The sequence below is a fragment of the Protopterus annectens genome, chromosome 7.part0, assembly GCF_019279795.1.
Source record: "Protopterus annectens isolate FY-2018-M chromosome 7.part0, PAN1.0, whole genome shotgun sequence".
NCBI classification, from domain to species: Eukaryota; Metazoa; Chordata; order Ceratodontiformes; family Protopteridae; genus Protopterus; species Protopterus annectens.
This window is the reverse complement of record NC_056739.1, coordinates 1,155,382,782-1,155,400,346: the sequence shown is the minus strand read 5'-3', so window position 1 is coordinate 1,155,400,346 and position 17,565 is coordinate 1,155,382,782. Positions and strand designations below refer to the sequence as shown.

General features: G+C 39.0%; 1 protein-coding gene across 2 annotated transcripts in view; it reads right to left on the bottom strand.

Annotated features, from left to right (window-relative positions):
* Window positions 1-17,565, bottom strand: part of DAPK2 (death associated protein kinase 2) — a 1,192,346-nt gene that overhangs the window by 68,418 nt on the left and 1,106,363 nt on the right. For both annotated transcript variants that reach the window (XM_044077737.1, XM_044077738.1), the window contains exon 8: window positions 12,397-12,549. In XM_044077737.1, coding sequence (XP_043933672.1) covers window positions 12,397-12,549 — 153 coding nt within the window. The remainder of the gene's footprint in view (window positions 1-12,396; window positions 12,550-17,565) is intronic.

Sequence of the window (17,565 nt, the reverse complement as noted above, 5' to 3'; positions counted from 1 at the left end):
GTGAAGCTAGAATTTTAGACTTGACATCTTCAGACGTAGGCTGATGCATATCTGTGGATAACAGATTCAGTGGAAGCTGTTGCAGAAAAAGCATCTACAGCATTGTAACTGCACAATGCTGTGTAAAGCAAACTAAGTGACCTGCAAAAGTAAGTTATGTGCCTGCTGCTTAGAGTCGGCAGTGGGGGAACCCAGGATAACTTTGTTCAAGGAAGCCAGAATGGACATGAAATGCTTACTCATTTGAGTCTGATAGTGAACTGCACTAAAAGCAAGGGTAGCAGAGGTTTAAACCTTCTTTTCCCATCTAACCATAGCCCTACTATATTTGTCTGTAGGTAGGGCATCAGCACTGGGCAGCGGCTTAGAGGGCTTATCTGAAGATAGAGAGACTGCTGAAGGTCTGCCACTGGGCTCTTATATAGATATTTTAAATTATTAGGGACCTTGTAAAACCTGTCTGGTCTCTTGGGTGCTGGAGGCTGAGAGACAGGCGCTTAGGAAGCGGGCTGAAAAACATCATGCAAAGCCGCAAGGATAGGAGGGACCACAGAAGGGGCAGGTGTATTCATCTTCAAGAGGGAGTAATACCTCTTCTGGACATCAAAGACTGCAGCAAACTGATAAAATGTTTCATCAGGTTCTGTATAGTCTCACCACAGAAGGCCTCCTCAGTAGGAGCGTCAGGCAAGAGGGAATCCCCTTCATTGGAGGAAATTTGTCCTGGGAAGTTTATCTGAGAGGAGTAGTCCAGAGAGTGGTCTGAATCATAATCCTGTTCTTCATCAGAAGAAGAAGAAACCAGGGTGGGTTTTGTGGGAGTAGCCTGTGGAAGGGGGGTTCCCAAAGGAGGGAGGATTTAAGGACATAATTGCTTTAAACAACCCGTGTGAAAAATCCATCCGCTCTTTCTCCCTAGATGTTGAGGGGAAGCTACATGCTTAGTCTTCTGTTTCTTCTTTCTAGGTGTGGTGTGATGTTTGCCTAGATAAGGGCCAGAGATTCAGAACCCTGTCTGACCTCTACTCAGCAGACTGGGATCGCTTCTCTAACTAAAATTTGTGGGACGCCTTGCAGCCTTCTGAAATAATGTGCGGTTCCCCAGTGTATTGGCAGTCTGCAAGACCTCAGGTACCATACTGACCTCCAACATGGTCTCAATAGCTGGCAACTGAGCAGAAGTCTGATGTACAGTGGGTTCTGTAAATTCAACAGATGTGTCAGAGTCAGGAATGTTGGACTGCTGATCCATTTGAGGTGCCTTAAGCTTTTTCTAGGCAAAAGGCAGATGTCTGAGGATGCAGAGTCAGCCATCTTGGACTGGTCCAGGTGTTTAAGATGCTGGGTCTCAAAAAAAAGGTGTTAAGAGTACAGAGCCTGGACCTAAGGGTTTTCAGAATGAACGACTGACAAACTGAGCAAGATTTGTGATTGTGTTCTGGACCTATGCATAAAAAGACACTTGGTATGCAAGTCCTTGTATGGAATCTGCCTAATGTGCTCGCACTTGCACCTTCTAGCTGACGTTTACAACTTTTACATAATAAAAAGTAAGGTTCCCCAATGGGATACTTATCTAGTTGAAACAAATGAAGCGGAGGAACCAATGACTAAACAGCGAACAGAATGTGGATGGATGATCTGTGTTTGGACTGGTGGTGAGACAGTTTGAGGATCCATACTCATATGTCCATCTTTAGACCCCAGTGCATATAAGCTGAGGTCATACGTCAGACATATGACCCAGGTAAGATAAAGCTTTGGTACTCAGGCTCTACATCAGCGGTGATATCTCATTTGTCAGAAATACTGCAACAGTGATCTTAGTCAGGACATGGAAGCACAGTGATGTAGAAATGGAAATCAGAACAAGTAACTTTGATATTTCATCACTTGGATGAAGATGCCTCTTGAAAAATTTGATATGTTTGGGGATAACTGTTGGCACTACAAAATAATCTGGATAGTTTTACAGAGCACACTTGCAGAATACGTAGTTTCCATAGATGATGATTTTGATAATGTCATGTTTCTTGTAACCTTGTTTTCAGTGTTCTATTTTGTTGCTGTATGCAGAAAGAGACTCTGTTTCCCATCATGCACTACTGATAAAAGCACAATTAAATCCACTAAATTTACATCAGAGGAGAAACTGAGCATAGGGATTAGCAGCATGAATGAGCTCCTTCTGAAGGAGAATATTCATCATGTCCTGTGTCCAGTAGCAATTAATCTGCTAGGACTAATTAACCAAAAGTGAGGCTAAACCTTTTTGCTGAAAGGTCTAAAAGTTGTAAAATGGCAATTAGATTTAAAAAAAAAAAGAAGAGTGGCAGTTTTTTTTTTTTATTTTAGTGACAGGTCATATTTAATTGTATTTTTTGTGCATGGCACATTAATGTTTCTTATTCATCTCTAAGAGTTAATGATTTTCTGCTGTGTGAGGCCTGGAGTCTGGGGAAAGGATAATTATATTTCCTGCAGATTTTCATGCAGTAGTTGCTGTTTATAGTCTGACATATACCAAGGAACAGCAGCATAGCTAGAGTGGGGCAAAGGGGGCAGCCACCCTGGGTACAAACTGCAAGGGAGAACAATTAACAGGAGGCAGTCAGTGTTCAGCTCAATACTGGCATTTGCACGTCAGCATTACATTCACACTGAAGTGTTTTAGTGCTCTGTGCTGGGCAGGCAGCATAAGCTGTAGCAGCTGCTTTGATACAAACATAGAAAGTAGTTTGCTACACTTTGAAAAAGGAAAAAAAAGCTTTGTTTTTACTTAAAGTTGAGTGGAGTGCCAGCTCAGAGGATGGTCCCTGGCATCAGAATCACTAACAATACCTCTGCTAAGGAGGGTGAAGTTCCTCTCATAAAAAATGGTAAAATATGAAGTCTTGCACTTTGTCAACTGACAGCTCTCTGAACCTGTGACTTTAGAGGCAGGAGAATCCACTCACAATACAAAAAGGGATCAGGTAAGGTTTTGTCTCCCTCATTCTGCAGGTTCCATGTTAGTGCTGACATCCTGGGCCCTCAACTGAGGAACATACAGGTATTTGACTTACTCACCTTGCAGAATCAATGTAAGTGCCTGGATTGCAAGTTATGCCAACATTACAATATTATTGGTTTTAAGAGCTAAAGCTCCAAGTAGCTACTTCTCGAAGCAACAAAATGAAATACACACACACACACACACACACACACACACATGCAGATGTGTGTGTGTGTGTATGTGTGTGTGTATGTTTGTGTGTACGCATGCATATCCATGTGTGCTTTAAAGTCTGATTACACCAGTATATACCATTCTAAATTACTCCTTGTCTTCATTATGTTATGTAAAAATACAATATAATGATGTTGCCCTAACACCTTTAATTCTTTTTGACCTTTGATAATATTATAACATTTAGCACCAAGTGATTTTATTTGTGATGTACTATGAACTACCTTTTCTTCTTTTTTTTCTAAATTAAGTATTACAATTTTTACTGGAATATAAGGTGATACTATTATATTTCATCCATTATAAGACACTGCTTATTATGTTTATTGGCTGTATTCTAGTAATTTTACTCTTACATATGGCTCTTGAACAAGACTGACAATGCTGACTTGTTGAGCTACCTCTTCCTAGATAAAGGTCTGTCTGCATCACTTTTCTATTACACCTGAATCACCCTGGATTAACATCTTAGGGAGGTGATGTAGTGCTAACTCTGCACTGCACACTGACCGAGTATTGTTCACTGCTGCTTGGCCCTGCATGTTTAAAAGAAATTATTAACATTGAAAGAACAGCTTGCCTTTCACTGGGAATTTATGCCTCTTGCCCAGTGGTGTGTGCCAATTCTTGGTGTATGGAGCTGGCACTGTTGAACTACTAGTCTAGATACCTACCACATTTTCAATATTACAGTTAAACAGCCTGTTACACCTTTTAAGATATAGTTTCAATGCCAAATTATCTCAACACATGAAAACAGGGATTGCATACTCTTAATTATCAGCCTGAGCAAATAAGCCTGAAAACAAAGGTTTTTCTCTGTTATGAAGTTACATTGTGTACCTCATGTCATCTGTGTTAAATGTTAAAATGTTTCTTATATTACTTTAGTGACTTGCCCTTATAGCCATAAGTTGCAAAGGCTATTTAAGTAGATCTACAGTGGATCAGCGCTTCATCCTGGTAAAGAAGTTTGAAGTAAAAACAACATACAAATCTTGCCTCATTATTCAGCAGGACTGAAAATACAATTTGAATGGTTTTCCACAGAAAGATTAAATGCAAAAGGGTAAATGAGTCCTGGTGTTTGGTATATGTTTACCAGTTCACTCATCCTTTGCTGCTACTTTTGTTGCATTCTATCCCAGATATAGTACTTCAGACTTTCAGTGTGTTCCTAAATACATTGCTTCAAAATTGATTTTTCTTAGTCTATGGATGCTGATGGCCAACTTTTTTAACACTGTACCTCGGATCATCAAGTTACCTGCTAAATCTTAATACTGAAAATGTTTTAAGATCCTTTAGTTTTATCTACAGGTCAGGCATATTGTTATCAACCAGAGGAGAAGTTGTGGACAGTAATTAGTTAAGAGTTGAAGGAATTTATCTGTGAGGGTAAGAGGTCAAGGGTCAAGTGGGATAAGTCGATCCTTCCAATAGAACAAGGTGGTATAGGATTACCTGATTTGAAATCATATTTTAGAGCTATGCAATTAAGGCTCATATACATAAAAGAAGCAGAAAGCTATAATTCAAAGTAGAAAGGGATGAAAAAGAAGAAGAGTGGAAATTCAAGAAATAAGGAGAAAGTGGGGTTTTGGATGCAGATCCCTAAGGAGAATAACAACAGCCATAGAATATTCCAATTATAAAATAGCAGAAATTATTCTATGAGAATGGGCAAAGGAGATTCTGCCAATAGGGATGACTGCAATTAGGGGTACACAGAATAGGCAAGAGAGAGCTGGAATTTACCAGAGAAAACTTGCAAAGGAACCTAGGTATTGGGAGCAAATAACTAGACAGGGAAAGGTAAGAGAATAGAAAGAGGCCAAGAAGACATTTGGACTGCAGGTGACAGATTGGCTTCCCTATCAGGGATTGATATGAGAGTATAGGCAAAGAGAAAGGGGTAGGAGAATCCCAAGTGAAAGACCTGCTCTGGTAGAGTTTTTAGTTGAATCTGCAATACAAGCTGCTGTTAAAAGAGATAATAGTAGGGCATAAACAATACTGCACAGTAAATATAGGAATCAATCAGAGGATGTTAGAAAAGATTGGGAAAAGCGACTGGATAGGCAAGTCACAAGAAAACAATGACAGGACATATGCATGGCACCAAAATATGCAACAAAGTCTAAAACATTCAGGAATTTTGCTTGGAAGTATTTGCATAGGTATTTTTATACCTCAAGCACACTCCAAAGAATTTCCTCAAGTAGATGGAAAATGTTGGAAATTTGATGGGGAAGAAAGCGGTAACTGAGAACATATGTTTTGGGAGTGTAATGAGTTGGTAGACTTTAAAAATTTGCTACAGAGTACTCTGCCAGAAAAATTGGGTGGGCAAATGGGTGTAACTAAGGAAATTATTTTTTTTTTTTAGTTGGGATACAGGATCTGAATTGTTTAGACACTGTAAGGCCTTGTTAAGTTTAATTCTAGTGGCTTTCAAAAATACAATTACTAGAAAATGTAAATCAAAGTCTGAACCAAATGTATTTAAAGTAGTGAATATTAACATAGAGAAAAAAAATGGAATCGGGATCTTTAGAGAAGAGTACCAACAAATTACATAAAAATGGATATTGTGGGAACAATACATGCAGAATAATATTTTGGAGGTGGAGTGAGGTTTAAGGGAAGGCAGGAATTGATCGATTTATGTAATGTTAGACTTATGATAATTGTATAAATGTGAACATATCAACATGGTTTGTTTTCTTGTATGTAAATGTTTGCCTATATCTTAAGTGACAACTCAACAAAGGTGTTAAAAACAGACATCTGCTAAATCTTGATTTAGGTGAGTACATTTTACATTGTTTGCATTCCACTTTGGACAAGTACCAGATAACTTTGTTTTCTATATTATTTTAATGCATCAAAATAACTTAAGGTGATTCTTATAAAATAAGTTATTTCACTAAATGTCTGACAAGGGACTTGTCCTATTAATGGCGTCTATATCATAACATCAACAGCTTAGGTTGTCGAATCCTAAAACATCGACATCTAAGCATTGAAAGCTAACAATAGTGAATGGCGACATCATCAAATTTTTTCCTTGGGAAAGACTTCATTTGGCCATCTGTAAACAAAATACACAAACAAACCCAAGCATAGTGGGGGGCTTCTCCCACCACCCCCTTAACTAAATATACTAACAACGAGATCGCTCTGCATTGGGGAAAGGGCAAATCCTCGATAACAGCCACGCAAATTCTTTCCCGAGGAAAGAATTCGATGATGTGGCCATTCGCTATTGTAAACGTTCAACACTTAGGTGGCGATGATTAAGCATTCGAAAACCTAAGCTGCCGACAATTCAATAGGAACTCTATTAATGGGATCTTGTTTCAGTGCATTCTTGTCCCTTTCCCAGAATTCTTTTCAAGTACCCTTTACATGAGTCATGCTAGACATAAGGAAGTGATGCTGTCTTCCCAATCTACCAAGATACAATGCCAGCAGTCTGAGTCACAGGCATCTTACACACTTTCAAATGCAGGAGTGCTTGCATTTTTTCCTGAATAACTATTATACATATTTGTCTCGGAGCTTGTTTAAGTTACTCAAAGCAATTATACAGCATCAGCTAAAGAAATACTATAAATTGCATGCTTTTGTATGGACTGTCATTTTGTTGTCCAATGCTTGAACACTGATAGACCCTCCCCACACTCTTCCTGAGGTGTAAAAGTTGCCACTGCAATCCAAGAACTATTAATCAGCACTTCACAGAACTTGTTCTGCTACTCAGTAGTGTCTGCAGCAATAAGATGATGATAAATACTGTTTACAAGAGGATTCCTATACAAAAAATGTGTAAAAAGCCATTTGTCTTTAACATGGGACAGCCAAAATCAGGATTAGGCAGTGGAAAACAGCTTCACAACATTCTGTATTTTTAAAGCAGCTGCTGACATTAACAGGACTAATTGCCTGTTTTAAGACTGTAGGAAGTATCTGACAGGCCAAACTACAGACTTCTCTGTGTCTGTGGTATGTCCTCCGCAAAGTATATGATAAGTGATAGGTTACAAGATGTGTTGTTCTGGCTTTGAAAGTCGGTAAAGCAGTGGGGGAGTTAAAAAAAAAGTGGGTGGGCTTTCCCTTCCCTTCCTGTGATTTCAAGCCAAGGAAATGAAAGTTTCATAATGTATAGGCAGGTTTCCCTAACTTACACATTACTGGAAGAATTATTATAGGAAAGAAAGGAACCTAAGGGTTGAGTTAAACTATAGGAGAGGGTGGGGTTTTCTTTTAAAGGGAAAATCCCAGAGTCTAAAATTCTGACTGAAAGAAACTTGTCCTGATACCGCCCAGTTATCGCCACCCACTTACCATGTCATGATCAGCCTACTCCTGGTTTCAATTTACTTTATGCAGCCCTGTTTTCTTTCCCTCTGGTAAACACAATTAAAAATATTCAGTTCCTGTCAAAGCTTTCAGTCCCTGATCACTGGGAAAGAATAAGGTTACTACATTTTTGTGTGTGTTTGTGGTGCAGGTGCTTGGGCACCATACCTCTCAACTGTACCGAATTCCTCGATAAATACCAGTTTTGAGGGCAAAATATTGGGGTGCCACAAATTTCCGCATGGCCCCTTTAATTTCTGAATTTCCTGTTTTTTTTTTAATTTTTACTCCTGACGTCATCACGTGCAGGGCATGCTTGATGACGTCAGCTTCTGCAGACCAGACTGTGAGTGCACAGCACAGCTTTCTTCCCCGGCTCCTCCTTGCATGACAAACAGCAGTAGCTTTACTTATTTAATGGCTGCAGGTTTCCCCCGGCTCAGCTCCTCCTCCTCCACCAGGTAAAACAGCTGCTACAATGTGATTACTGTATGATGAACTGTGTTTTTCTTTTTACTTTAACAGCAGGATGTCTTTAATGGAGATTACTTAATTTACTTGCTGAACTGTACTTGTGCTTACCAGGCGATTACTTAATTTATACTTTTACTTTAACGGCTGAACTGTGCTTGTGCCTTTACTTTAACAGCTGAACTGTGCTTAGCAGGATGCCTTTTACAGAATTTATAAAGTGCATTTTACTTGTGCTTTCATTTTTCTTAACACTCTTAAACTTAATCAACAGATCCTCCAAATACTTCAAATCCAAAACCATTAAAGCTATAAATCAGGAGGTGAAGCACATTGAAAATCCTGGAATGCCCTCCCAAACAACTCAAGACCTACTAAAATCTAACTGGTTATGCCCATGTTCTAATCCTGATTAGCTTTTAGTTTAGACTACTCCTACCAACCAAGAATGTTTCAACTACTTAAACTATCTGTTTAACCTGTTTTATTGTTCATGTGACCTTGAAAGTATTACCTTGTATTCTTATCTCCTGTGTGTTGTTTTTAAAATAAATAAATAAAATAATGGCAGGATGTCTTTTACTGTAATGGCAGGCAGGCAAGAGATTACTTAATTTACAGCTGAAGTGTTCTTTCCTTCAGGGGGGGGGGTGAACAGGAGCAGGATGCTTTTTACTTTAATGGATATTACTTAATTTACTTTAATAGTTGAACTACGTTTTCTTTTTACTTTTACTGTAAGGGCAGGCAGGTGATTGTCTTTAATGGCTGAACTGTGCTTTCTTTTTACTTTTACTGTAACAGCAGGCAGGAGATTGACTTTACTTTAACAGCTGAAATGTGCTTTCTTTTTACTTTTACTGTTAAGGCAGGCAGGAGATTGTCTTTATTTTAATGGCTGAACTGTGCTTTCTTTTTACTTTTACTGTAACGGCAGACAGGAGATTGCCTTTATTTTAATGGCCGAACTGTCTTTTCTTTTTACCGTTACTGTAACAGCAGGCAGGAGATTGACTTTACTTTAACGGCTGAACTGTGCTTTCTTTTTACTTTTACTGTAATGGGAGACAGGAGATTGCCTTTACTTTAAAGGCTGAAATGTGCTTTCTTTTTACTTTTACTGTAACGGGAGACAGGAGATTGCCTTTACTTTAATGCTTGAACTGTGCTTTCTTTTTACTTTTACTGTAACGGGAGGCAGGAGATTGCCTTTACTTTAATGGCTGAACTGTGCTTTCTTTTTACTTTTGCTGTAATGGTAGACACAAGAGATTGCCTTTACTTTAACAGCTGAAATATGCTTTCTTTTACTGCAATGGCAGGCAAAAGATTGCCTTTACTTTAACAGCTGAACTGTCTTGTGCTCTCTTTTACTGTAACGGGGGCTAGGATATTGCCTTTACTTTAGCGGCTGAACTGTGCTTTCTTTTTACTTTTACTGTAATGGTAGACAGGAGATTGCCTTTTCTTTAACAGCTGAGATGTTCTTCCTTTTACTGTAACGGCAGGCAGGAGACTGTGTTTACTTTAACAGCTGAACTGTGCTTGTGACAGCAGGCAGGAGATTACTTAATTTACAGCTGAACCGTGCTTTCCTTTAACTGTGTGTGTGTGTGTGTGTGTGTGTGTGTGTGTGTGTGTGTGTGTGTGTGTGTGTGTGTCTGTGTGTGTGAAAATGCCCCAGGTAGTTATAACTGCTGGTTAGAGTTACTCAGGCTCAAACCTGCACCTTAGGTACAGGTTGCAAGAGCCTAAATTATCTACCCATACCACCACTACTCGTGATTCAAGGTGTTAACCATAGTTCTCAAAGTTTTAAGGAATGTCTGGAATATTTGGTTCATACTTTTGGTCTGTTCCTCTTAAAATTTGTGGTTTTCTGGCAAATCAGTGAGAAGCTGAACTGAATTCACTAAATAATGATATCCATTTAAGTTTCAGTCTTCCTATCTTTCAGGAAATGCACTGTAATGCAAACATTTTATTCTAGCAACTTTTTCAAGATTATACAAGCAATGTTTAAAATGTGTCCCTGGTTTTGGGCTTTTGCCCCCCCCCCCCCCCAATAAATGTTGGCTTTTTCCAGATTTTTTGTGCTGCATAGTTCTTCAGGGGAGAGTAGTTTAGTGCTACTTATTAATGAAATGGGTTTATATTAGCATTACTTGTAAAATTTATAATATTTTCTGAGCTACCAATGTAGGTCACATTGCTAACCACTGCAAATTGTTATGCACCTCCTAGATGCTGTTAACATCACATCTGCACTAAAAGTAGACAGCACTGACAAGTAAACAGCAGCAGCAGAACATGAAACACCTTTGTTTCAACTCCTGTTTCTGCCTACTGTCTGCTGAAATATACAAAGTATTTTGAATTAACTTGCTTCCTAACACTGGGAATATGTAAGACATCAAACACTTCCCCACTGCTTTACTGGCTTTCAAAGACAGAACAACACATCTTGTTTTTTTTTCTTCTTCTTACTTTTGACTAATTGTAGTACATCGAGATGATATATCTCCATGCATTACAAAGAATTATGAGTGGGTCAGCAGATTGTAACCTGTATTGTGTGTTCGCTCAGGTAAATTTCTTGGTATCCATGTCTCAAAAAAGCAGTTATGATTGTTGACCCATGCATAATTCTCTATATTTTGAATAGATTTGTCTGGTACTTATAGTAAAATCTTCATTAAGAAGGAGTCCCCATGCTCTACCAGGCAACAGACTGATTATGCTGTGTCACTGCAATGGGCCTAAATGTTCTGAATATTTAAACATTTAAAGGAAATTACTTGTTACATTCTTATTTGCCACATGAACAACTTTTGGTCTGATGTTCCCTTTAACCCAGTATAATGTTTTATAACAGCACACACACACACACACACACACACACACACACACACACACACACACACACACACACACACACACACACACACACACACACACAAACACACACACACACGTAGTGTGATTATGAAATTGGTAGTTTAATTTTTGTTTTGACTATCTTGAAAACGAGTAACTTGGAAGGGAGACATGCTTTTAATTTTTGCCCTGGTTCCTGTCCCTTGGATACTCAGAAGCAGTTTCCTTTGCAAAATGCTGATTACTATTCATGCATGAGTAACATTTCTGAAGTTGTTAAATAGAACATCATATTGACACAGACAATGGGTACATCTGGTATATCATTTGGTTTCCATTACACTCACAACTGTTAAATGCTGATATATTTTCTAATTCACTGACAGGTTTTTACAGCCCTGGTTATCACCACAGACACTATAATATTAACATTCTCATTGACCATAAGAACTTTAACATGACAACTTTGCATTGATAATTGTTTAATACATGGAAAAAAATTACAACAAGTACTAACAGCATGGATTTTAGCAAATTTTGCATAGCTGTGTCACATTTTTACCCATTTTATTTGATTATTTCCAATTGTAGTACTATGCATAAATGTATGATTCAAGAAATGCTGCCAGATTACAGTCAGCTACTACACATTTAGAGTTAATTTTGTGGGGAACTCTATTTATGCTAAGCAAAATGTATTCTACACGGTAAAGTAAATACATTCTGGGAATATGTACCCCTATGTGTACTATGACTATGTACTGTGTGGTTATTATAAATGCTGGAAAACACAAATCATTTAAGAAAAACAATTGATGTTAGACTGAGAAGTAATTTCTGAAAAACAGTGTTTCAGCAGGTACTAGTGTGTACATCCAGTGCCATATTCTCTAAAAGGTTAATATAATCCATATGATTTAGCAGTCTTGGAGTTAAAAGCCATAAAATGTTTGCATGTTGCACAACAGCTACTTGCCAGGAATAAAATTATTTTGCCAGTCTTCATCAGCTACTGTGTGTTTGTAAACTTCACTGTAAGGGAATGTGTCGATCAAACCAGTAGTCAACATGTCTGCTTCAGTAATAGTGTTAGATCCAATATTTTCAGTGTCTTGAAACATAAATGACAAAATACAGCAAGAAGCGACAATGGCATGTAAAAATGTCATTATATGTCATGGCAGATCATACAACAATTTCCAAAGTAGAGAAAAGTTCTGCAAAACTGATTCTAACAGCCTTCTAGCCTGCAGTAACACTTTATGACATGGAGATACTGCAGATACCCTATTTCTTTGAACTTCATCATTAGAACCATTATGTAAATAACACCACAAGCCATCCTCAAGTCAGCAGGATAAAATGCTTCAATATTAAACTGTGAAACAATGATATACTTTCAATGAATTTAATCTATGGACTCAGCCCTAAAAGCTGAGAATGGTTTCTCTTACCGTGTGTCTTTGACTAGCAATTTCCTGATGAAATCTTTAGCCAGTTCACTTGTCTGACTAAAATACTCTTCATCGAATTCATAGTTTGTCGCTGAAATGTTAGCAAGGGTCTCTTGCTTGGTTTCACCAAGAAAAGGTGATGCACCACTTAACCTAGAATATTGTAGCACAGGATAATTGTTAACTTCACCATCATACATACTATTGCATTTTCACTACTGGGCTGATACGGAAAGTGCTCAGAACAGATCAGTACCCTACCCAGGTAAACAAATTCAAATAAATAAACAAATAAATACAGCACAGTTTTTACAAACACTTCTACTTTCATCTAGAGACATTGTTTAACAACAGTAGTAGTACATATCATCTATTTTCTATGTAACTACTGCAACTTCTTGCAGCTACTCTCTGGTCACTTGTAGAAGGAAAGGACTCATGCAAGTGTCACTTACCACAAGAAAGTTTTGTAAATGCTGATCAAATGTCAAGCAACTGCCATACAATATTTACTAATTAGGTCCATATCAGCAATTTATATTTTCTGTTTGCTTAACATGCAACTAGTACGAGATGAATCAAATCTTAATGAAAGGTTGACGATCATTATTTAATCAACTAATAATACCCTGCTTGTTCACATAGATGTCATTGAAAGCATCATTTTCTGCCTATTCAGCACAATGGCAGCTGGGTCAAAGTACAGTAATTATAAACAAGTAGTTGAAGCCATGACAGAGTACCTAGTATGTTATCAAAGATGCATCATAAACCCACAATTGGTTTCTTTTATAATACTTAGGCAATAGGAAAAACACCAGACAATGAGAATGAAATAAAATGGACATTATTTAATTGCAAGAAAACAAGCTGAATATAGGGCTGTAAATTTAAAATTTTGAAATATTACTTTCAGCAGTGCCCTACTGCAGGGCTGAGGAATGTAGGCAAATGCCAACCAGGAAAAAAAACAGAACGTGGTAAAATATATCCGCTGTACTGAACCTGCAAAAAAGATCGGCAGGAATGATAAATATGCATATATCTGTCCAAAACCCTTACTTCAATGATCCTTCTTTAGTAGGTTAGGATTTGGGTAAAAACCAAGCAGAATGTCATATATCAGAAACGGTAGCAAACAAGACAGACTCATACAAAAGTCTTAGGATAAATGTGCTAAAGAATGATAGTTATACAATGCCTTATTCTTGGATGAGTGACCCAAATGGCAATGCTTAGTGACTGTAGGAGTGACTAGGATGACATATTGCAAATGTCAGCAGTGTATTTCATCTGAATCAAGTACTGAACACAGCCATCTTACCAGTATGATGAAGCATGATCACATTGGTGAAAGGTTGAGTGGTTTTCTGATGCAGAAGAGAGCACAGCAACAAACCACCCAGACAGTGCTTCTTAAGCTATGTTGTAACATGCTCTGTCTTAAGCAAGGAAGAAAATAACTTCTTTTAAAAAAGAAACAGCTTTACTGAATTATCATTTATGACATAGGCAATCATACATTTATATACATGAAAACAAGCTATATAACAAACCACACAAAAACATGCATTGAGAGTGTTTCTCCTCAGGTCTCCACTGAAAATTGGCTTTGTTCCAAGTCGGACTTTCCCAGTAAACAAATGTTAAATGTTGTGTCTTTCAGCTTTTCCCGGTTAGGGGTCGCCACAGCGGAACTCCGGTCCGCTAATGATCGGCAGTAGATTTTTACGTGCTGGCTTGCCGGGCCTAACGCACAACCTTCAACGAAGGAACGCCCATTCATGCATGTAAACAAATGTTAAATAAATAAATATTAACATATTTTCAGTTGCAAACATTTTACATCACTTACAATCATCTATACAGTCATTGTAAGTCCAGCCTTACATAAATTGTCCAATTTTTGCCTTCTCATAAACCTCATTCATCCAAAACATTATTCAGCATATATTGTTCCCACAATTTCTGATTTTTTTTTCTACGTAAACTGCTCAAACCCCTTTCTAAAGATCCCACTTCCAGTGCTTTTCTCTCTGTTACTATATTCACTACTTCATCTACTGATAGTTTAGATTTTGATTTCCATTTTCTAAAAATGTATTTTTTGCAGCCATCAGAATTAAACTCAGCAAGGCCTTACTGTGTCTAGAAAATTCAGATTCGGTATCACAGCTCAAAAAAAGTTTCCTTAGTTATATTAATTTTCTCACCTAGTATTTATGACAGAGTAGTCTGCAGGGAATTTTTATAGTCTGTCAAATCATTGCTCTGCTAAAAATATGTTCCCAGTTATCTCTTTCTTCCTAATCACACCTTCAGCATTTCATAGGTTCATAGGTAGGTACTAGGCTATTGGCCCTAGGGCCTATATAAGCCTAGCCAAAAAGGTACCCTGGCTTTTGCCACCCAAAAAAATTATTTTCCTGTGCCCCTGTCGAGCAGAGCCACAGAGTTGATCCCCGGGGTGAATTTCCTATTTCCCAGCCAGTCATCAACATTTTTCTTGAAGAGTGCTAATGAGGAGCTTTGTTTGATTTAGAAAGATAGTTTGTTCCACAGTATGGGAAGCCTCTGGGACAGGAATCTATCCTTCCAGCATGTTCTGTTTATTGTGGTGACAAGGTTTAGGTCCCTAGAGCATGGAGCTCGAAGGGATTGGGATTCCATTAAGTGGAGCACCTCTAACAGCTCTGGGTTTGACATAGCTTTGTATGTTAGTCAGAGTAGGCGATATGCGATGGAGTAAAGCTTGAGACGGTCTGCGTAGGGCATCTGTTTGAGGCTGGTAATCCTCTTTGTGAGGTATTTCTGTGGCCTTTCCAGTTGTTGTAGATGTCTTGTGAGGTGCATACCAAAAGGGCCGTTGTACTCTAGAATGGGTCTAATGACTGATGAGTAGAGGGGAACAATGACCTCTTTTTTCCTGGACGAGAAAACTTTTGTGATGAGGTGTGCCACGTAGAAGGATTTCCTGACTACTGTGGTGATGTGATTATCAAAGGTCTCCTATCACACTTTCGGTGTTAAGTAGACTACCACCTATGTGGTAGCTCATGGGTACAGAGTTTTTCCAAAGGGGATGACAATGCACTTTTTGGCATTGAGCTTGAGGGCATGGCTTTGACACCAGGCATCTGTCTCAGTGAGGCCCTTTTGTAGGATGTCCACATTGTTAGGAGTTTTGATTATGGCTCCTAGTTTGAAGTCAAAGACCTTCTATGTTAGCCTGTACATCAAAAAAGTCGACACCAAACAGGAGAGGACCCAGGACTGAACCCTGTGGTACTCCACTTGTCACTGGTCTGAAGTCGGATTTGGAGTCTGCTACTTTCACAGTGTGGATTCTGTCAGTAAGCCAGTTGGCAACCCATCTTATGACATAGGGATTTATACCTAGTTTAGTGAGTTTATCTATAATTCCAGAGTGGGGGATGGTGTCAAAAGCCTTGGCGAGATCTAGATAGGCTGTGTGAACCACCTTACCCTCGTTTACGGCTTTGGTGACTGCTTCAAAGAAGTCTATCAGGTTTAGGAGACAAGAGCTGCATTTTACAAACCCGAACTGGGTGGGGTCCAGAGTTTGGAGATTACTAATGTCTTTGTTTATAAGTTCCATGACGATACGTTCCATGGCCTTGCAGACCAGGCTCGTTAGGCTAATGGGGTGGTAATTCCCGGGGGTCTGTAATGGTTCCCCCTTTGTGGAGTGGGATAACCACCACTGTGTGCTATTCAGTGGGCAAAAAGCCTGAGGTGAGGCTATGATTGAACATGGTGCTTAGGTGGGGTGCCAGTTCATTCTGTAGTTTGTGTAGAACGCAGCCTGGGATGTTGTCAGGTCCCATGGATGCTATGTTCTTGGCTTTGGAGAGTGTGGTTTTTACCTGTGCAGCTGTGATTACAGGAACTTTGCAATCTGCCAGTATAGAGATGGGCCCTTTAGGAGGTGAGAGGGGGTAAAGTTAGCACTGAACCTATCTGACAGGATGTTGGCAATATCAGTTGGTTCTGTATATTTAGTGCCATTGTGCTGTAACTCAGAGCAGATCTGAGTGTTGCCATTGCGATTCTTGACATAGCTATAGAATGCTTTGTGGTTGTCTTTAGAATCAGTTGTGATTTTGTTTTTGTGACTAGCTTTAGAGGATTTTATGAGGGATCTCAGCTTCTTACTGAGGCTGACCAGGGAATTCCTCCAATCATGAGATTTTACTCTTTTTTTAAACAGTTTCTTTCTTCTGTTGTAGAGTTTGTTTATGGCAGAGGACCAACAAATTGGCTTCCTTTTTTTGGAGGACAGCATCTTGGTTCTGTTAGGGATAGCATGATTCATGCACTCATGTAAGTGCTTATAAAGTGCATTTGTGTAAGATTCAGCAGTCATACCTCTATTGTCTGTCTGCATGGGTGTCGTGAAGTTTGCCACTTCTGTCTTAAGCGTGAAGTTGTCTTTGGAAATTTTTTTATGGTAGTTTCCCTAATGGGGGGTGGGGGCGGGATGTGGATGTCTAGGATGATTAGCTTGTGGTTGGATCTGACCAATGAGGAATTGACCTCTGGTGTGGAACACCAGTCACCCATGTTGGTAATGACCAGGTCTAGGATATTGCTGCCCTTGGTGGAGGTATGGATAGGCTGATCCAAGGCATTGGAATTTATGAATTCCAGAAAACGTTGAGCAAAATAGTTGGTACATGAGTAGTTTTCCCAGTTAATGGTGGGGTAGTTGAAATCCTCCATTATTGGGGTGTTGGGTTGTACTCTAATATTTTCCAGTGTATCAAGAAATGAGGAGTGGGAATCCTGGGGAATGGTGGGGGGATCTGTAGCAAGTTACAGTTTGGATTGTGGTTTTGCCCAGAGTTAGTTGCACTTGGATAATCTCGGATGCATTATGCTGAGCATCTAGCCTGGAGGTGTGGATATCCTTAATGAATATGGACATGTCGCTGCCTTTAGTGTTTTGGTCCAGGTTAGGTGGCTGAAAGGTGTGGTATGAATTATAGCCTGGTAATGCAGGGGTGCTCTCTGAGCCTTGAACTAGGTCTCTGTCACTGCACAGAAGTCGATGTTCTCCATTTTAAGGAGTGCCTCAAGTCAATGCATTTTGAGGTTCAGACTTCTATCATTGAGTAGCATTACCCTCAGATTTTGCTTGCTTGTACC